The following is a 22,160-nucleotide window of genomic DNA, read 5'->3' as shown; positions in this document are numbered from 1 at the left end:
TGTTAACTTTCCAAGACCTAAGGGAGGAGATCGAAGTAGGTAAGATAGAAACTGGACAGACTTTTCTGAAGTACTGCTAAGATTGGAATATGCCAAGCAGCAAGAGAGTATTGGTCAAAAGATTACACTGATAAGTGCAAGAAGTTTGTTGATTGACTATTCTTGTCAGGTTCTGCTTATACCTAAAATAATAGACTCTTTGTTGATTTTTGGAAAAGGTAAATATGAAAAAGTAATCTGAAGCAATTCAGTAAAACCAAACTGTTTATATTCCTTCATGTAACACCTAAAATTTTTATCATTATTTAATTTGGAGGGAGGTGGAAGAGAGTATAACAGTTGAGGTTAAGTGACTTGCCAGGGTTCTCCTGACTCCACAGCTGGCACTGAATTTTATCATTATTCAGACAATTAAAAAGGAGTTTACATAGACAAGGTATGGTGGATATGAGTCTCTCAAGAGAGTTATCTCTTAAAAAATGAAGGAATGAGGAGACAGCTAGATGGCGCAGTGGATTGCGCACCAGCCCTGAAGTCAGGAATACCCGAGTTCAAATCTGGTCTCAGATACTCCAAGACAATTCCAAAGGACTCAGGATGCAAAGGGAGAAATAAAGAACTCCGAGTACAAATTGAAGTATAATTTTTTCTATTTTTCTTAATGTTTTATGTAATTGACATATTATTTGCCTTCTCAGTAGGTATAGAAAGGAGTAAAAGGGAGGAAATGAATTTGGAAGTTAAATTTTAAAAAGAAAATGCTCAAAAATAAATAAGACCTTTTTTTAGGTAATCAGTTTCTATGAACTTGATATTTAAAGTTGGGTTGGGATCTGAGGGTATTGGAATTTGGTTTCTGCTATACTCAGAATATTTGTCTGCAACCTTTGTAAAAGGTGGTGTTTGTATGTTTCAATTTATAGCCTATGTCTAGGCTTTCTCTCTATAGAAGTTGCTAAGTTTTTGTTGATACTAAAATCAAGGAAACCTGCCCTTTTCCCTCTAGTTACCACTGTGTCAGGCATTGATGGGAATAGAATTCAAATTAGAAATAAAGTAGGAAACATAATGATCTCTAAATGTAATAAGAGTAAAATCAACTCTAAAGAACCACTTGGTTCTTGGGAATTTCAACTTTCTAATTACCTTTAATTTCTTTGCTTTTGATTTTTCAGAGTATCCCACGTGTAGCATCTCTTGGAGTAGAATGTGTCAGTTCATTTGCAGTGGATTTCTGGTTACAGACCCACTTATTTCAGGCAGGAATTTTGTGGCATTTACTTGGATATCTGTTTAATTATGATTATACTCTAGAAGAGAGTGGCATTCAGAAAAATGAAGAGACAAATCAGCAGGTAATTTTATCAGGGTAATTGGTATATTGAATTTGTACTTTAACCACTACAATAAAACTAGTCCTCTGGGAAATAGATCAGTCATTTTAGATAGCCATGTTTTGTGAGCAATTCCCCTTTCCAGAACCACAAACTTTTGTTAAAAAATGTTGACAGAACTCATTTTAGGAAGACTTTAGACACTTCTCTTTACATTCAATAATTGTTTTCTTATTATTTAAAAATTTTTTTCAACAAATAAAAATCAGTTTTTTAAAAAAAGGATATGTGTGGGGGGAATAAAACCGTCATAACATATATACGTAGTAAAGAAAAAAACAAATTCCCATGTTCAGAGTGTCCCCAAATGTATGTCTCATTCTGCATCTTGAGTCCTTTATTTGAACTATATTGCATGTTTCATCTTTGGTTGTCTGGATTTATGGTTGTTCTCTAGGCTGATCACTGATTTTAAATCTTTCAAAATTGTTTGACTTCATAGTATTTTTATTATTATATAACTTCCTGGTTCTGTTCACTTCACTCTGCCTCAGTTCCTACAAGTCTTCTCAGATAATGACTGTTTTTTTAATTGATGTGACCTGATCAGAACAGAGTACAGAAGTATTGTCCTCTCCTTATTCCTATGAGCTTACTTCCCTTAATGCATTTCTAAATTGAATTAACATTTTTGGATGCCTTGTCTCCATTTGGTTTGCACTGAACTTGTACTCCATTAAGCTGTCTTTTTTTTTTTTTTTTTTTTTTTTTCAAACAAGCTAGTATCTAATCATGTCTTCTCTATCTCTTTGTGAAAGGATACTACATTTGTGTAAGAAACTATATTTGTATCCCTTTTAAATGTTGAATTGAGATTTTTTGATTTTTGATTTTACTTTTCAATCTACCTTCTATACACTCCACCCCCACTGAGAAAGCAAGAAAAATAAAACTTAAAAACACATACATAAAACAAAAATTCTGATGCTGAACAAATAAAAAAAAAAAGTCTCAGTTTCCACTCTGAGTCTGTCACCTCAGAAAATGGAAGTGGCCAGTCTGCTTGATCTTGAGTTAAAAGCTTGTTTTCTTGATTTAGGATCATTGTTATAAAGTCAGCTGTACCAGTGACACTTTTTAATACCAATTCAGAGATGCAAAGTGATTTTCCCTGGAGCAAATGTCACTGGGATGCTATGCTCTTTAAGTTGTAGGTGTGTCGTAGGTATTGTCTCCGTTGTTGCTCTAACTTAAATCTTTCTTCTCATTGCTTTCAAAATGTTTATAGCCAACCCTGTATCTTGGCATCTGATTTATTGTTTTTAATTTTCTTTGGTCATGGAAAATTTGATAATCAAGCTGATTAAAATTATATGTAAAGGAAAAGCAAATAGGTCACCTGAAAACAGAAGTTTCATTTGTGGAGCATGTAAGCTTTACTGTATGCTCTTTGACAGTGTTTTTGTTCAAAAGATTTTTGTTTATTTTTGGTTCTTAACTGAGTTCCAAACAAATAAAGCTATCAGCTGAGCCTCCAGATAGATGAGGCTATTGTTTATTATAGAATGGGGAAGGGTTGATAAGAGTGAGAGAACAAACCTGTGATTTTATTGAAATGAAAATTCCTTTATCAATGTAAATTTATCCCTTTTCTGTAAGTTTTCTGAAACACTGAGGAGAGGAAGTGACTTAGCCAGCCAGTGCATGTTAGAGGTTGGACTAGAGTTGCTGTTTTAAGACTGTCTCTTCCCCTGTTGTGTATGTGTACTTGCATACATACACAAAACAACTTGATTGATGGACAGTATGAATGTACATGTAAACATGTAAATTCTCTTTTCATAACAGGAAGTAGCCAATAGTCTTGCCAAGCTAAGCCTCCTTGCTCTCAGTCGCCTCGGTGGGTATTTACTTGGTGAACAATCTACTCCAGAAAATCCAACAATAAGAAAAAGTTTGACTGGTTTACTTACACCATATGTTGCTAGAAAACTTGCTGTAATTGGCCCTGCTGAGGTATGTATGTCCTGGATTATTTATGAGTTCAGTATCTTAGAATGGTATTCCAGTAACTTCTGATTACTTGGGATATAAATCAGATTATTTGAGATATTGTGGCAAAAGAACAGAACCATGTTGCTTGGGCTTTAGGAAACAAGAACAAATAATAAAATAGATATTTGTGTTGTCTACTGATCTCAGTTTATTACACTATGATGTTGAGGAATCCAGGATGTTTCCAGGCTTCAATTTGTTCTATAAAATGGGGGTAAAATTTTCCTTGGCTATCTCACAGGTTATGGAGGAAATAATTTTAAACTTTTAAAAGATCTTTCGTAGAAAAATGTGTACCCATTACACCTCTAGATGATTGCAATAAAATAATAGTTGAGCCAAATAGTTATTTTTCAGTAGATTTTTAATCATCGTTCTTATTGCAAACAATTTGTATTGAATGCTTTGAAAGAAAACTATTTTGCCAGCTACATTTAAAATGCAAATTTATGAAGGTAAACTTGAATTATTAGGCACATTATGTTGACAAATCACCTAAAACTTTTTGGAGATGCTTTTCACTTTTCTGTTAAAATAAATGGCCTCTGAAGTTTCTTCTATTTGTCAGGTTCTGGGATTAATCTGGAAACATTCTTTAAGATGTATGTGTACCTGATTTGATTATAAGAGTACTAGGTTAGGAATGGGGGTCTGACTTATGATTTCGTTCATCTAGGGAGGATGGAGGTAAAGAGCCCTACCAGTGAAGGGGTGGCACCTTCTCTTTAAGTTAGAGAGCTGCCTGGTGTACTGGGAACTTAAGGCCTGCAAACATTATATGTTATGGCAAGAAGGGAACCCAGACCTTCTTGGCTCTGAATCCAGTTCTCTAAAAAATATTCTGGATTTTTTTAACTATTTAAAAATATATATATATTTAAACAATGATGTTGCTTACATGAAAAGTGACCTTTTTTAATGTTGTTGGACACAATATAAAATGCTCACTTTGTACAAAGCTTGTGTTTGCTTTTTGATTTTTGTGGCATCAGTGATGTCCTTTTGCCTTCTTTCCAGAGGCTGTGTGTTATCTGGAATAGAATGTAGTTTTTAGGCCTGAAGTTCTAAGTGGGGATTCTGTCTCAAACATTTAGTTTTGCAACCCTGGACAGGTGATTACACCTTTCTGGGTCTGTTTTCTCACCTGTAAAATAAAATTAAAAAAACAGCACCCAACTTACTGACCTATTTTGAGGTTACAGATTAGTTAGTATGTGACCAGTAATTTTATTGTTGGAAGTATTGACATTCAGATTGCTAATTAGCATTCTATAAATGGAAATACTTGCCTTCAGTTCTCTGATTTTAATTTGAGATGAGGTATATTGTAAAACAGTTGTCATATACAGTGTTCCATATTTCTAAAGCGTAGACTGTTGAGATTGTTTAATTTCTCTTCAGATTAATTGGTAGGATTAAATGGCATGTCCAGATAGGATGAAAGTAAAGAAGAAGAGTTGAATATTGGAATTCATAATTTTCTGCTTATACACTTTTCCAAAAAAGACAACTTTCAGCTTTAAATCAGAGCTTGGCTTTGATTGGGCTGAATCTTTGAGACCTGGGTTCTGTGATAAATAAAGTGGTATGTCTGTTTCGTTTAAAATTACATTTAAAAGTGAATTGTTTTTCTGTTTTCCTAGATTCTGAAGATGCTTAATAGCAACACAGAGAGTCCCTATTTAATTTGGAATAACTCAACAAGAGCAGAACTACTTGAATTTCTTGAATCCCAACAAGAAAGCATGATTAAAAAAGTATGTTATCTTTTATAAAATCATTGGTAATAAAGTGTCATTTTTGGAAAGAACAGTCCAAAGTTTTAATGGGATAAATTAGTTACTTCAATAAAAATTTCTTCAATTCTAATAGGATTATTCTTACATCCAATTAGACTTCCAAAGGGAATACAAAAATAAGAATCTTGCTGCTATTTGGCATATGTCCCCTTTAAGGAGAATTTTCCTTAGTGGTAACCAAAGTTTATTTTACTTTTTAATTTTTCATGCCACTTAGATTTGTTATGCTCTATGGTCAGTCAGTTAATATATACAGTTTTCAGCTTTCTTTCCTTTACCAGAAACCAAAATTGTTTCTTGATGGTAAAAACTAAATGATTATTTTCTTATCGAATGTTTTCCTCCTTTGGAAAAACCACTGCTTCAATGTTTTCAAAGAATTTTCATTTCATCAATATTGTCTCTTCTAATAGCATAAACTTTTAGAGCCATAGGAAATGCACTTTTTGTGTTCCTGTGACCAATTGTCAGGTGATCAATCCCAGACCCAACTAGATCCTGGTCTTCAGACAACTGTTATCATTCTTTTACCTTTTGGTGAAACCACTTGGAGCTGTGGTGTAGCCAGTCATCTGAATACTTCATTAAAGTCTCAGAGTACAGCTTTGATAGATGATGTAAGGAAGAAAGCTCCCAAATCTTGAAATATGCAAAAGCTAGGCAGTAAGAGAGAGGATGGACAAACAAAGGCATGCATTATTTATTAGTATTAAGCTGTGAAATAGGATATGTCACCACTCCAAAATGTATCCAATATTTTATCATTTTAGTGCTTTCATATTCAACTGACTTAATGTTGTTTCAATTTAATTTTATTATTTTTGTTCTGCTGTTTTTTCTTTTACTTAAATGAAAAGTGGCAATTATTTATCTTATCTTTCTTCCTCAGCATTAATGAGCCTAGATTTTTAACCCTTTCATAATTTTTTCCATATTATACTCTGATCAGATTGGTAACAACCAATGCTACTCTTAACTTTCACCAGACTTAAAATATATTGAACAGAATAACAAGGACATAATACAGGCAGCCTTCAATTTACTTAAATGCTTTACCTATAAATAGCACCTTGTACTGATCAGTGACAATAGGAACTCCACTCCTCTACTTCAAATTTCTCACCTCCCTTACTATCTCTTCCCTGCCTGGTATACCTAACTTACTTCAGCTCGATGTGTTTACTGGGAGACAAAAGTACAAAGAAAGTTGTTTTTGCCTTCACAAATCTTAGTTCTCTGAGGTTTGCAACAAACACATATACGAGTAAATGCTAGATACTTTGAGAAGGTTTAAAGCACTGACATTGAGGGTCAGGAAGTCCTTCATGCCAGAGATGACACTTGAGCCAAAACTTGGAGAAACCTTGAAAATAAAGCTTCTCAGGGATGGTGATGAAGACAGTGTATTTAAAATATGGGAAATGACTTGTGGAATATTAAATTTCAAGAATAAATAATAAAATATTTTGGGAGAATAGAGTTGATGAGGCAGAAGAACATCATATATAAATCTGGCAAGGTGCCAGGCTGACTAAAAGAAAGTGTGTTTTAGCTTATAGATAGGGAGGTACTTAAAGATTATTTTTTATAAAGAAACTGGCGTAGTCATTGCCATAGATTATTTTGGCAACTAGAATGTTGGCAAATAGAAAGGCCTAGAAGCAGGGAGGCAGTTTGGTAATGAGTGCCAAGTGAGTGAAGAGAAGAGGATGAGTTTGAGAGATGCTGTGGAAGAATCAGCAGATTGGGCAACTGAGTACACGTGACAGGGAGGGAGAATTGTAGAAAGAAGAAAGAACAGAGTTGTGGGGAAAGGGGGCAGTGCGGGCCTTAATGCCAAAAAGGAAACGTTAGAAAAGTTTCTTTTGGGAAATGTAGGCGGTGGAGACACCAATGGACATCCAGGTGGATTTTGTTCAGTGCACATTTGGTGGTATGTAAAGGGAATGCAGAAGAGGTAAAGTCACATACCTGGATCTCAGACTTTGCTATATAATGGGTTCACTGAGACTACCAGAAAAAGGAGACAAGAAGTTCTTAGATTGCTGTTGCCTGGCCCCATCCAATTCCTATGGAATGTCTTCATTTTTCTGTTTTGAATACCTTATGTCACAAGCAACAAAAATAAATTAATCTTTTTAATTATAATTTCTCATCTGGTGTGGTGTGGTCTCTTGACAGCAGAACCAGTGACAGTAAATATCCCTTAGCTACATCTCTTTTCTTTAAACCCAAGTTGCTTATTATTGAACTGATCCCATTTATTTGAACTACCAAAAGTCCCTATCAAGGTTTTTTATCTAATGCCCCCATTTTAGCTTGTGGCCATGGCATCCTAAGAATTAACAGACATAACAGCCTTAATGGGGTTTTCTTTGGAATCTATCTTCAGGTCCTTTGGTGTAGTGTAAAGTCCCCTGTATTTTATATTTATAAGTAGGATAATATGGAATCTAAGTGAGGATAAAAAAGGGGATGTGGTAAGGACAAAGTGAACCTTCAGACAGTCCCCAATATATTGCAAGTTACTATTGGAGGGTAAAAGCACCATTTTGAAGAGGTTCCTTAGTGTTCTTATTTCAACTGATTAAAGACTGAAGATATAGATCATGTAGAGTATGTATCTGTGATCATTAACTAAAAAGCATTTTACTTTTCAAAGGGTGACTGTGACAAAACATATGGATCAGAATTTGTGTACAGTGATCATGCCAAAGAACTTATTGTAGGAGAAATTTTCGTCAGGGTATATAATGAAATCCCTACTTTCCAACTAGAGGTAAGTTTTCAATAAAAAGAGTTATACTTGAATTTTTTTCAATGTTAGAACATTTATTATGGAATCATTTTGTTTTTGTTGAGCAGAAGTAATCTAAATAGTAAAATATATTACATTGTCACAGATTGTGGACTCATTTCTAAGCACTAACATGTTGTGGGAGATGAGGGTCGGGAGATAGGATGATAAAGGGTGGGGAGAAAGATGAACTTTTTATAGCAAATTCTCTAATCTACAAAGGGATAATAGTCTTTATTTTGTGCCATGGTATCTTTGCAATGTATATAAATATAGCCTCACCAAATGGCTCCATTTGGAAATGCAAGTGGAATTGGAGGCTTAGAATTACCATTGTGTTTGTCCATATCCTGGTTTATTCAGTTTGTCTAATCTAGCATTTTCCTAGCTAGCAGGCAAGTTACTCATCAGTTTTTATTTAATAGTTTGTAAGGCCAGTTTGAGATTTCCCCAAAAGTGATGGGCAGTCTTCTGGGGTAGTGGGATGAATATATAGCATTATCAGTTAGGCCCCTTATCTCTGAAGAGACCTAAGAAAATATTTTTCTTTCCGCTATATTTAGAAATATTTTGTGTGTGTGTGTGTGTGTGAGTGTGTGTGGTCAATAATTGAGGTTTTATTTAGAGGAAAAACAAATAGTTCTACAATAAGATATAAATTATGGAAAACAAAATGGTTGTTAAATGGTAACTTTTTCCCTGCTTTGAAATATTATACACTTTTAAATTTTAATGTAATGTATACCTGATTTTTTATTTCATTTTCAATTTAGCTCCCAAAAGCATTTGCTGCAAGTCTTTTGGACTACATAGGCTCCCAGGCCCAGTATCTCCACACTTTCATGGCTATCACACACACTGCAAAAGTGGAGTCAGAGCAACATGGAGATCGATTATCAAGAGTTGAAATGGCTTTGGAAGCTCTGAGAAATGTTATAAAACACAATCCAGGTGTGTAGATGTATTTATTAATAAGTGCTTCTATAATTCTAAAAAGCCAATCTCTAACTGTGTGGACACTATAGATTTGCCACACTTTAAAAAGAAAATGAAGGTATTTATCTCAAGATAGATACAGAATGGATTGTGGGCTAGATTAGATTCTCTTCTTAACAAGTGGGGGAGAGGAATCGAAATCATTTTGAAATTTATGCTGCTGTGCAAAGAATAATAAAATTAAATAAATTAAAATGGTTACAAAAGATCAGATTGAGAAAATAAAATATATCAGATAAAGCAGCTATTAATGGTAATAATGCTTTAAATTGCTTGGTATTTGTGAGTTGCTTTAAGGGCAGAAGCTACCTTATTCATTTTTATATCCCTGACAGCATTTTGCACAGAATAAGTACAGGGGATATTTGTTGAATAAATAACCTTTCAAGCTTTATGATTGAAAGCCTTAGCAAAAAGTAGATTTTCATTCCCCATAGAGCTTTAAGAGTAAGATTCATGTTATTCGAGGACAGGGTTGCTGGCAAAGTGTGATGTATGAGCTGAATATGGCTTACTGTCTCTGTGCAGCTCATATGCTAAGAATATTTTTTACATGTATATAGGTAGTGGACTGAATTTGGTGTGTGAGCCATATTTGCCCACATCTGACCTAGCACTACAATCATAACTGGTGGCAAGTAAATAAAGCCAATGGCTTTAAAATTCTTCCTTTCCTAAGAGGAATTTGGTACCCAGTGCAGATTCAGTTCAATAACACTAAAGTTTATGTTCATTTAAAATTATAAGAAGATACCTGGGCAAGGGTCAGTACAAAGAGTCCAATCTAGGGATAAGCATGAGCTAAAGGGTAGTTTGGAAACAGCTTGACTAGAACATAAAAGAGTCTGGGAAAAGAAGTCACTTGTGATAACTCTGACCAGGTAAACTAGAAAAAGATCTTAGGACCATGAGGACCAGAATATTCATTCTTTATTGCCAGTGGTTTGATGGAGCAGTGATGTGGGGGTACATTTGGAAGATTCTCTAGGTGTTGATCTAAACCAGTAACTGCAGAGTGGGTGAATGAGACAAGGAAGGCTGCACTGGTGAAATTATAGAATCAGACTATAGCCTTGTCAGTTTAAAAATATCTTTATTATAGTCCATTTTAAAGCTTGGCTCAGCATCTTCAAAAAGGCCTTTTCCAGATAAGAAAAAAATTAGGTTATAAGCTTATAAATGAAAGTCAGATGCATACTGTCATTTATGGTAGCAGTTTCATAGAATATAAAACATACTACTACTTAGAAATTTTTAAAAATCATGGAATGCTTTACTCACTCTGGATAGCTTTTGTTGTTACACATTGGGCATTTTGATACTTTTTCTACTTAGAGTCTAAAGATTACTGTTGTCTAAAGTAATGTCTGAATCTCTCCAAACACTGAAGTTTAATCCAAATCCCAATGGAAGTCTCTTAGTGCTGCCAAGGAGAAAGGCCCTTTAATAATAAGAAATGGGGGAAGAACTAAAATTCACACTTTAAAATTTTGAACTACCGCTGAAGGGGACTTGAAAGACCACTGAAATCCAACTCCTCATTTTATCCTTGACATTCAGACCAAGGGATTTCTGCTGGCTTGCTTATGGCCACTCTTCAGCATAAGTGCCACAGGTGGTATTTGAAGAAATGGCCTGTGACAGAGCCGGTCTAGGTCCAAGTTTATTTGGCAGAGATGGCCACCATGTTTTTAAGATGGGGGAAAAGAAGCAAAACCTCAGAAAACCAATAGCCACCAATAGATGAAATTTTTCTCTTAAAGCTTAAAACATTTTATCCAGTGACCAGAGTTTGTGTCAGTTAAGATAGATAAGAAACTTAAAACCATAGGAAACAGCATTGTGCTTTCTAAAAGGCAGTCTTTAATTCAGTGAATGCTCTCTTGTTTCCACAGGCTCAGAGTGTGAGTGTGTTGGTCATTTTAAACTGATATTTTCCCTTCTTCGTGTCCATGGAGCTGGCCAGGTGCAGCAGTTGGCTTTAGAGGTAACACCTTTCCCGACAAGGTTGGGAGGGGTTGGAGTCAAAGCATTAGTAACCCAGAGTCCATTGCCAGGGTTTTCCTTTTCGCTTACAGAGAAGACTTAAGTTCATCCCCAGACAGTAGGGCCCAATAAAGAGAGAGTTGTTTTTTAAAAAATAAAAAACTCTTCTCTAATTCTGGTTCACTGAAGAAGATGGAACATGATTGAGTGGCAAGCTGCTCCCTTTGAAGTTAGGACGTGGGATCAGACTTTGCTGCTTTTACTTGACTGTACCTGTGTGACCCTGGGCAGCCATTTAATTTCTCTGGGCCTTAGTATTGTTTAGTCACTTGGAAGTGTGTCACACTCTATGTGACCCCATGGAGTTTTCTCCGCAGAGGGATGGGAATGTTTTGCTATTCCCTTGTCCAGCTCATTTTACAGAGGAAGAAACTGGCAATCGGCTTTTGAAGCTGGGTTTTAACTTGGCTTTTCCTGCCCCCAGGCCCAGCTTGTCCCTTACAGTCTGTGGGGCTTTAGTGTCCTCACTGCTAAAATGCGGGGCTTGGGAAAAGCAAACATGACAGCTGCCTGAACAGGAGGCAAACTATTTCCTGATTTCAGGAGAGCCCAGAATTCTCACTAAACTTTCTAGTGATCCAGAAATCCAGTGAGAAATGATGATAAATAACTTTTCCTAGAAGCCACCTCGGAGCCTTAGGACAACAGGAGAAGAAGCTCTAGCACAGATGAGCCTCGTGGCCACCAGAGGTGTGGGCATTCCAAGCTAGGTAGCAAAGGCTGGGGACTCCTGAGGAAGCCTAGTATGGGTTCTTGGTAGCTCTCATAAGCATCCTTTCTCATAATTGTGAAAAGAGGACGAGAAAACCACAATAGATGAGTGTGGTGAACGAGTGTCCCCTGAGCCTTAGCTTCACCTAAAGTGGATGGATAGTTGAAAATGCACCTGCGTGCACAGACACACACACACAGTGGGATACTTCTGTGCTGTAAGAGACTCCCAAGAGGTGACCTGGGACATTTATAGTGAGGAGAAGCTGGAGAGAAGTTTTTACCAGGCCAGCACATCAGGAGAGGAAGAGAACTTGGAAAGACGTAGGCTCTCAGAGAAGAAGTCTCTCTAACCCTCCTTCTGGTAGAGTAGACAGGAGAAGTAGAAAGAGACATGCATTCTTAGGTTTATTTGGTCACTGAGTTGATTTGTTTTGATTGACTTATTTTTTGCAAGTTTTTTCTCCTTGTAATAATATCATGTATTTATTGTATATTTTTAAAGTAGCAATAGGGATTTCTCTTTACTCTAGATCTAGAAATGCACCATTTCGTGTTTTAAATGCCAAATACAGATATATTCTTGTAAGTGAAGATAAGAAAACTGGGAAGAAGAAATTAAGGATTTGGACTTTGGCTACTGAAGTCCCTTTATCCAGTTCTGTATCGGGGATCTTAATTCTGAGATAGAGCATGTCTCCCTACCTAGGGCTGAAGCTCCTAGATGTGGGATCCTTAATACAGGCTCAGCATTGCAGGTGACACAACAGAAGAGGCCACATAAACCCCAAATCCATCATTTTCAGAAGGGGAAACAGGCTCTCAGAGACTTTGTGACTTTCCTAGGCTTGCAGCAGTAGCAAGCACAGCATGATTTGAAAGTAGTGCCTTGAAACTCCAGAACCAGTGCTCTCTGTATCTGGGATTGTTAAAACTACATTGTTGTTTGTTTCAAGGTATAAAGAACAAGTCACCTACCGATGTTTATTTTTTAATTAGGTCAAGTTTATTATAGTTCTGCAACATTTACCAAAATGATGTTGATTTCTTTGTTGTGTGCCTTAAATTCAGCAATTTTAGTACACATTTTTTCAGATATATTAGTGATTTGGAAGACATTCATTCATCTTTACTAACTCTTAATTATGATTTGAAAACAAAATGCACTCTGGTATATACTACAGATACATATTTGATAGTATATTAAATGTTCACAAATATTGTGACTTTGTTTCTTGTAATGAATAAATAGAAAATCTCTGAAAGTTACATTCTGCTTATATAAGCTTCCCTTTCCCTAATTTATTATTGCATTTACTTGACTTTATTTCAGCCCCAAATTTTCTTCCCAAAACTGCAGCGTGTGATATATTATTCTGTTGAAAACTGTAGATCTTTTTTGTTTTTTCATAACATATTGAGTCTTTGATTCATTTTCAGGTTGTGAACATAGTGACATCTAATCAAGAGTGTGTCAACAATATTGCAGAATCAGTAGTGTTGTCCAATTTACTGGCCCTTCTGCACTCACTGCCCTCAAGTGCGTATAGCCATTTATTAAACTTTTCAAATCACAGTATAACCAGCTTTCATTTCTTTGTACCAATAGTGGGGAAAACATGTTACAAGTAATTTGAAAAGTTTTTTTTATCCCTGGCCTACCAGTGAACCCTAGATAAACTCTCAGGGATCTACTGGATCGCTTAGCTCTAAGGATTCCCAGGGTATTGTATGCCAGCTCTGCAGTCATTTCTATTTATCTAGGTCATTCCTCTTTATCCTCTACAGGCCGCCAGCTTGTTCTTGAAACTCTCTATGCACTGACATCAAGTACAAAAATAATCAAAGAAGCAATGACCAAAGGTAATATCATCATTCAATTATTTCTTTCTGCTCCCCTGGAATAGCTTTTTTAAAGCTCCTTTGCATAAAGCACATATGTGCTCATGTTTTGTAATGAGTGAGGGGCAGACACCCCCCTCCCCCCCCTTTTTTTTTGGGGGGGGGGACACAGGGAGATGACTTAATTCTGATAGTTGAACTCATTTTCTCTCCACAGGAGCTCTCATTTATTTGCTGGATATGTTCTGTAATTCAACCCACCCACAAGTCCGAGCCCAGACAGCTGAGCTTTTTGCCAAAATGACAGCAGATAAGCTGATAGGGCCAAAGGTAAGCCCCCTGAATGCCCAGAATCTTATTAAATGATTGAAGTATTAAATCGGAAGAAAGAATAATTTTGTAATCATGTAATTTTTTCCTTAAAATAAAGCTAATAAAATGTGTAGGGATGTGAAAACCTTTTGATAAGGGAACTGTAGCAAATTAAACCTGAATCCATTTGTAGTAAATAGTAGTTTTAAGCAAATTATAATTAGAGGAACTTCCATTTTAATAAAAAATGTTTCCCCAATGAAAGAAGGCTTCAGGTATGTCTAAATATAAGGAAAATTGGTCTTTGAAACACGGTTGCACACTGTTCTTCCATTTCCACTAAAGTAAAAATGAAAAATAATGTTGCTTTCAAGTCCTTGAGAAAAAAAAAATGGAAAAAATTTCAATGCTGACATTGGGTGACAATCATGAAGGAAAGTAGTTGTTGGAAAGTCTTCATGTATACAACTTAAGACAGTATGACCACTGAACTGGAAGTATTATTGATACCCAGGGATTAAATTGTGGCTTCTAATTGCATTGTTCAAAATTAGGGACATGAATATTAATGAACTCATAATTGCATAAAGCTTTCCTTTGATAAAGGAATCCACTTAAAGTGACACAATTTAGAATAGACTTGACTTCTTGGTTGTGACATTATGTAATTTGTCCAAAGTAGTATAGTTTTATACAGATTTATTTGGGGGGTGGAGGGTGGGGGTGGGATAGTGGGGAGAAAAGGGTGCTGTTCAGAAGACTTTTCATTGTTTTACTACCCTTAAAACTCAGTTTTTGAAATTGATTCAGTTAGGATGGTTATAAGTTTATGAAACTGTAATAGTGAATGATACTTTTTCAGTATGATCTGCTATTGTTTTAAATTTTGCATAACAGTCCCCCCAAAAAAAACCCACAAACTTTTTTTTTTTTTTTTGGGGGGGGGGGTTAAAATGAAGTGGAGATTTAAAATTAATTAATTCTTTTCTATGGCCTTTGTGTTCAAATTGGTATTTTCATACAATCTGGTTGGTGTTTTTTCTCCCATTCCGTAATCTTTGATTTATGTTAATGCTAAACTACTTATCTTTATGGTATAAGGATCAGAATTTTTCTGTTATAAGAAAACTTTTACTTTCTTACAATTCTATTATTTTCTAGTTCTTTTTTAAAAAAAAGAAAAAAACTTTCTTTGCAGGTTAGAATTACATTAATGAAATTTCTACCTGGTGTATTCATGGATGCAATGAGAGACAGTCCTGAAGCTGCTGTTCACATATTTGAAGGAACTCATGAAAATCCAGAGTTAATTTGGAATGACAATTCCAGAGATAAAGTATCTACAACAGTTCGAGAAATGATGTTAGAGTATGTAAAGATTTATGGTAATAGCTGTCCCCTTACATGAAACGTTTGTGGCTGGGGATGGGCAAAACATTTGCTTGCTTCTCTTATCTCTTCATTAATATTTTAAATTTGAGCTGCAAGAAGTTAATGTTGTATTATTTTCAAGATTGTCTGATTTTTTTTCCTTGTTTTTTTTTTTTTTTTTTCCCCCTCAAGGCACTTTAGAAGCCAGAGAGACAACCCTGAAATAAACTGGAAGGTAACAACAAATATTAAGGACTTTATTGTTAGACTATATGTTTTCTTTTGACTCACATTCCTGTATTATGGGCTATTTATAGTACATTTTATTATCCATTTTGTGAATGAGGAATGGATTACAAGATGTCACCTGAGTTGCCCACTTCCTACAACTGACACACCAAGGAAACAGCACTTAGACTGAGAGTTTGAGTCTGTGCTGCTTCTGTGAAATTATGTGGACTTCTAAAATGTTTGATAACCTCAAGTTTCTTCAAGTTCTTCTCATTACTTAAGGAGCAGAAAACTTTATTCCCTTTATTTTAGAAATTGTTCTTGCCACAGTAGGTCAATAGATAGTGAAATATTGGGTGTGTGTGTGTGTGTGTGTGTGTGTGTGTGTGTGTGTAAAAATCGTATGCTAAAACTTCAAAACTGTCATTTTTTTACTTTTTGTTAATATTAAGATTGTAGTATAGTCATTAAAATGTTACTGTTCTGATAGGTCCTAAGAAATCAAAACAGATCATGGTGTTCTCATGCGTATTTTCTTTTTAGCCGATTCTTATTTCCTTCTCTCTTCACAATTAGTTTTTCAGTCATTTGTGACAGTGATCTTGAGATCTTGATTTGTGTTCTCATTTTAGTTGCCTGAAGATTTTGCTGTTGTGTATGGTGGAGCAGATGGGGAGCTGGCTGTTGGAGGAGTCTTCTTAAGGATCTTTATTGCACAACCAGCTTGGGTTCTTAGGAAACCAAGGGAATTTCTTATTGCACTATTAGAAAAATTAACTGAATTACTGGAGAAGAATAGTCCTCATGTAAGTATTGATTTTTAAATATGCAAAATATTTAAATAGGGGTGCCAATTATAGGAGGCTGAAAAATTTAATTTTGTATTTGTGAAAAATGAAATCTTCATGCTCGTTTGCTTCAAATTAGCTTTGTTTCAGAACAAGAAAACAGCATTAAAGTTCATTTTATTTCTGCTATTGACTTACTCAAAAGCATAGGTAGATAATTGGCATGATTTCTGAAGTGGCCAGGTGTTTCCATCTTGAAATAATTCATTCATAATATAAGAGCTTCAAGAAAGTTTTGATTCCTCCCTCCCTTCTTTCTTCCCTCCCTTCTTTCTTCCCTCCCTCCCTCCCTGAGGCAATTGGGGTTAAGTGACTTGCCCAGGGTCACGTAGCTAGGTTAACATGTAGTAGTGTTAAGTGCTGTTAAGCAGCATAGTAGTAGAAGTAATTTGGATTTATACAAAAGCTATGTGCACATGTGCATGTGAGCACATGTCATACATCTGGTTTAATTACTTTTTAAAGATTGTATTTATTTGAACTTTTAGAGTTAACACTGACAAGTGTACATGTAAGTTAAGCTTCATGAGCTAATAATTTATTTCTCTGAAAAAATCAGCATTTCAACAAAGTTATCTTCTAAATCATCCTATAAAATTTTCCTTACTGAATGTCTACATTTATTCCTTGTTGGAGAAATTGCCCATATTGTAGCTTATATTGGCATTTATTCATGCCACAAATACTGATTAATCACAAACAACTAAACATAGGAGAACAAAATTATATTTTCCTTGGTCTGTCACTCTTCTCATTATTTTAATAAAATAAATACATATAATATAAAAAAAATATAAATACATATATATATATATATATATATATATATATATATATATATATATACCAAGAATAATAGAATGTATCTTCTCAACATTGCAGATTTGCTACCTATAACAAATAAATCTAGAAATAAAAATAGAAAGTAACACAGCCAGAGGTGGTGGGGTGGGGCAGAACTAAGATTCAGAACAGGGACCAGACAGATCCTGGGAAATGAGAAAATCTAAGACAAAGTCACAGTGGGTTTCTTTTAGGGAGCTGGCCATCTGGGTACTGAGGATAGGTCTGACTGGGAGTAGCTCCACTTTGGCACCCAGGGAGAGCCCATGTACCTTGAGAAGAGGATATTCCTGATCTGTAATGAGGTACTGCAGGGCACAGAAACAGATACTGATGGACAGCTCTGTTGTCTGTAAATCAAGAAGGCTCATGGAAAGGGATCTTCACCCAAGATGATATTTTTGACACTAGACTAAGAGGAGCAAGTACAGAAACAAACAGCAATTGATGGGTCTTTAATTTTAGAAGCGTGGCAGGATCTTTTCTCCAACTTTAACCTAGTCTGAAGTCTTCAAAGGTATAACCAGGGCAAGAATCCCAGACCAAAGCACATCCTGCCCTATTGTCACTGAATAGCAGAACTTCCTAGTGGCTGACAGTGACTGAGTCCAGCAGCAGTGATTTCTCATTAAAGTTTGCCCTGGATAAGGGCACTTAAGGAATATAAATAACATGCATGTTCCTTCCTGAGTTCTCCTTAAGATACTGAGGTAACATAACACTAAGAAAGCAATGACAAAAACAGTTCAAATCTTCCCTCCAGTTCACAGAGCCCAGCCCTCACATCAAGGCCAAAGTTCAGAAATAGGCTAGAAGAATCAACAAATTAAAAAAAAAAAAAAAATTCTGAAAAGCTATCATAGTGACTGGATTGTTTAAGACACAAACCCAGAAGAAAAGAATGCCTTCACCTAGAAAAGCCTCAAAGTAAAATGCAAACTAGAGCATGGCATGATTTGACTAGAGTTCCTGCAAGAGATGAAGCAAGAGTTAAGAATACTTTTATAAATGAAATGAGTACTTTTTTGGAGGAAAATGTAGACTGTTAAAGAAATTGAAGAGTTATAGTACCTTGCCTAAAATAATAAGTTCTATGAAAATTAAAATTGACCAAATAGAAAACCAGTAATTCCAGGAATCAAGAAGTATTAAAATGGCAAAAGATTTGGGGGGAGAGGCAGGAAGAAGAACCAAATTGGAGAGGAGAAGTAGCCACCCAGCTGAACTCTCCCAATATCCCCCTCCAAACAATTTTAAAGTAATAGCTCACACCAAAATTCGGAAGCCATTTAATAATTGGGTCAAGATAGACATGTTTCTCATTAAGAAGATTTCTCATTAAATACAATATAAGCTGTATTGTCTTTTTTAATTCAGATTTATTTTCATTTTCAAATTCTCATCTCACACTCATCTTCCAGTAATCAAGAAAGCAAAAAAAAAAAAAAAGTTAAAAACATATATAGTCAAGAAAAACAATTCCTTCCTTTAGTCATGTCCAAACATAGATATTGTATGTGTATGGTATGTGTACATATATGTGTAATATGTAGATATGTATATTATATATGTCATACAAGCACACACGGGTGTGTATTCCAAGTCTATCACCTCTGCCTGAATGTAGATTTCACATTTCCCACATATTTCAAGACTTTAAAAAAAAAAAATACTACCCTTAAAATCATGGGGAAAAGTGAAAATAGAATTCATGTCATCTTCTTTAAAAAAAAAAAAAAAAAAAAAAAACCTCAAAAAGAAAACTCCCAAGAACATTTTAGCCTAAATCCAGAGAACATATCAAGATAAAATATTAAAAACGGCTTACTCTACACCGTTAAAATTATTCATGATTTTTCAGCCACCATCTGAAGGAAACTGAGAGCTTCAGATACAGTATTGCATAAATCAAAAGATAAGGAGCTTTAACTAAAAATAGCAAAACTGAGTTAAAATCATCCAGCAGAAAAAATACATATTTATTGAAATAGAGGACTTCTAAGCATTCTCAAATGAAAAGAACAATATTGAAGTTCAAACACTGGAGTGAAGAAATATAAAAGTCGAAATATAAATGAACATCAACTAAGAATAAACTACCTTTATTCATGTATGGGAATTTCATACATATGTGAAAGCTGTCATTGGGGATCATAGAAGGAGTCTTAATTAGACAGGACCTAGAAATGTTCTGGTTTTGGGTCGACCCTAAGGAAAAATTGGAAAGTGAGAGGAAAAAGAATATGTAATGGGGAAATTGGGAGGAGAGAAGAAAATAGATGAGTTGTTAGGGATAACTCTCTCACAAGATCAGGGAGCTCAAGTATCTGTCTTTACACATAAAGAAAAAGCTATAGGGAGAACAGCTGACCTAAACCTTACTCATCTTGGAAAAAGGGGGAAGAACATGCAGAATTGGGGAAGAAATACATTTCAACAGGGAAAGAGAAGGGGAAATTAGAGAGAATACAAATTAAGACAAGGATTTCCTTGGGGAAACTTGTCAAAGATGTATAAAAATACTGAAACTTTTTTTTTTTTAAGTGACCAAGAACGGAAATTTAAGAGGATGCTTATAAATTAGGGAATGGATGAACAAGCTATGTTAAATAAATGTGATGGAATACTATTGTGCTGTGAAAAATGACAAAGGGGTTAATGACAAAGCGAACCATGGGAATACATAAACTAATGAAGAGTTAGGGGAGCAGAACCATTATAAAATGCAATATGATAAAGACAATGGACTTCCTGGACTTTGAGTCAGGAAGACTCATATTCATGAGAAAATACAGTCTTAGACCCTTCTTAGTTGTGTGACCTTGGGCAAGTCACTTCCCCATTTGCTTCCGTTTCTTCACGTGTAAAGTGAGCTAGAGAAAGAAATGGCAAACCAGTACCTCTGCCAAGGAAACCCCAAATGGGGTTATGAAGAGTTAAATGTGACTGAAATGACTGAATAACATCATTATAATAGCAACCAGGATTCCAGGGGACTAAATGATGAAAAATAGTCCTCTCCTTTTGATAGGGATGATGGACTCAGAATGAGACTTAATTTCTTTGGACATAGCCAGTGCAGAAATTGTTTTGCTTGATTGTATATATTTTTAATGTTTTGTTTATCATCAGAGGAATAAGAGAGGGAGGGGTAGATGAATTATTGCTAATTAAAATTTGTGTATATAACATATATACACACATAATTGGGGGTGATGCATGAGGCAATCAGGGTTAAATGATTTGCCCACAGTAAGTGCCAAGGTGTCTAAGGCTGGATTTGAACTTGGGCCTTTCCTGACTCCATGCTGGTGCTCTCCACTCCCATCTAGCTATCCCTTCCGTTTAATTTTTAAAAGAAAATAACATTCCAGTACATTAATTTTTTCCAGGCTGTCAGTGTCTCCTGACATAAGAATCCCTAAAACACTTGGTGGCTGTTTCTAAGATCTTTGAACTTTCAAATTCATATTCTTAAAAATTAATTTTTGCTCATGGTATTCTGCTTAAGCAAATGATTATTTAAAGTAGGATATTTTAAATATTGAAAGTCAGATAAATGGAAAAACACATTAGTTTTATGAATTGATTTTTTAAGTCTAGTACTTAGAAGTCAAGGCTCCTTAGTTATAAATGCAAAATAATTAGCTCATTTTTGTATGTTTGAGATTTTGCTTTTTTTTCCCCCCCCAAAGGGAGAAACCCTGGAAACTTTAACAACAGCAGCAGTATGTCTTTTCAGTGCACAACCCCAGCTAGCAGATCAAGTGCCACCTCTGGGTCATCTGCCTAAAGTTATCCATGCAATGAATCACAAGAACAACGCCATTCCAAAGAGTGCCATTCGAGTCATACATTCAATCTCTGATAATGAGGTAATGTCTTTTTGGAAGAGTCAATTATATTAAAAAAGCAGAATTCAATCAGTTCAAATCTCTTTTCAAATTTGATCTGTTCTGATAACATTTTTGGCGTACTTTACCAGTTAGGGGAAACTTATATTGAATACATTTGATTTAATTTCTTTCCATCACATACGTAATTTACAAAATGTAGATGATCAAGTTTATTTTGATAGTATATTCATTCATTCAGAAGTAGAGCTCAATGACAGTGCAAATTTTCTTCTGTGTATATAGTTGTGTGTTCGTGCAATGGCATCTCTAGACACCATTGGTCCACTGATGAATGGAATGAAAAAGCGGTCAGACACAGTTGGTCTAGCCTGTGAAGCAATTAATCGGATGTTTCAGAAGGAGCAAAGTGATTTAGTAGCCCAGGTAAACAGTTCTATTTGTATTGTAAAATTTTATTGTAAAAGTCAGTTTTTACTTGGTAGAGTAACAGTTCTCTGTTGGTGCCTGAGTAGTCAATCTCCATTTTCTATATGGTTGGCTTATAATTAACTGATACATATAAAAAGCCATCCTTGTCCAACCCTTACCACTGGGAATTTTGACTGCAGAGTAGCTGTTATGGAAGAGAGGGGAGTGGAATTGCTTCTAGAAAATTGACAAGTTAAGAAAAAGATAAGAAGTAAAGAAAAGTAGGATCAACATAAGAAAGAAACTAATCCTAGGGGCAAACACTCAACTATGATTGATTGGCTTGACTAAGTGGAAATGGACTCCTTTTTCTATTGGCAATTTTTAACTTTATTGGTCTTAAATCCTACCAGGGTTTTCAGTGAACTGATTAATATAAAAATAGTTCTGAGAAAGTATTTAGAATTATATTCTCATTTTTTGCACATTAATGTAAATTGATCCCAAAGGTATGATAGTATATGTTGAAAGGCCAACTCTCTGGTGTGTTTTAAAAAAAATAATAATAATACAGCTGTATATCACATCTTGTATGTTTATGTTATGTTGCTGGCATATAGTTTTTTTAATTGTTGTTGATTGCTTTTTAATTTGTTTTATTAATGCAGTTAAGGCTTAATAACTTTCTTAAACCTAGACAAGACAAGCCA

General features: G+C 35.1%; 1 protein-coding gene across 3 annotated transcripts in view; it reads left to right on the top strand.

Annotated features, from left to right (window-relative positions):
* Nucleotides 1-22,160, top strand: part of DNAJC13 (DnaJ heat shock protein family (Hsp40) member C13) — a 110,657-nt gene that overhangs the window by 75,831 nt on the left and 12,666 nt on the right. For 2 of the 3 annotated variants that reach the window (XM_031940125.1, XM_031940124.1), the window contains 14 exons: nucleotides 1,176-1,355; nucleotides 3,183-3,350; nucleotides 5,033-5,146; nucleotides 7,851-7,967; nucleotides 8,759-8,936; nucleotides 10,877-10,968; nucleotides 13,179-13,278; nucleotides 13,527-13,601; nucleotides 13,798-13,910; nucleotides 15,091-15,260; nucleotides 15,456-15,498; nucleotides 16,127-16,300; nucleotides 20,881-21,060; nucleotides 21,325-21,465. In XM_031940125.1, coding sequence (XP_031795985.1) covers nucleotides 1,176-1,355; nucleotides 3,183-3,350; nucleotides 5,033-5,146; nucleotides 7,851-7,967; nucleotides 8,759-8,936; nucleotides 10,877-10,968; nucleotides 13,179-13,278; nucleotides 13,527-13,601; nucleotides 13,798-13,910; nucleotides 15,091-15,260; nucleotides 15,456-15,498; nucleotides 16,127-16,300; nucleotides 20,881-21,060; nucleotides 21,325-21,465 — 1,845 coding nt within the window. Of the gene's footprint in view, nucleotides 1-1,175; nucleotides 1,356-3,182; nucleotides 3,351-5,032; nucleotides 5,147-7,850; nucleotides 7,968-8,758; nucleotides 8,937-10,876; nucleotides 10,969-13,178; nucleotides 13,279-13,526; nucleotides 13,602-13,797; nucleotides 13,911-15,090; nucleotides 15,278-15,455; nucleotides 15,499-16,126; nucleotides 16,301-20,880; nucleotides 21,061-21,324; nucleotides 21,466-22,160 lie in introns of those variants that run through there. The other variant, XM_031940127.1, reaches the window with a different exon arrangement.

The sequence above is a fragment of the Sarcophilus harrisii genome, chromosome 5 (assembly GCF_902635505.1).
Source record: "Sarcophilus harrisii chromosome 5, mSarHar1.11, whole genome shotgun sequence".
Classification (NCBI taxonomy): Eukaryota; Metazoa; Chordata; class Mammalia; order Dasyuromorphia; family Dasyuridae; genus Sarcophilus; species Sarcophilus harrisii.
Note: the sequence above shows the minus strand (reverse complement) of the source record. Positions and strands in the feature narration are given on the sequence as shown.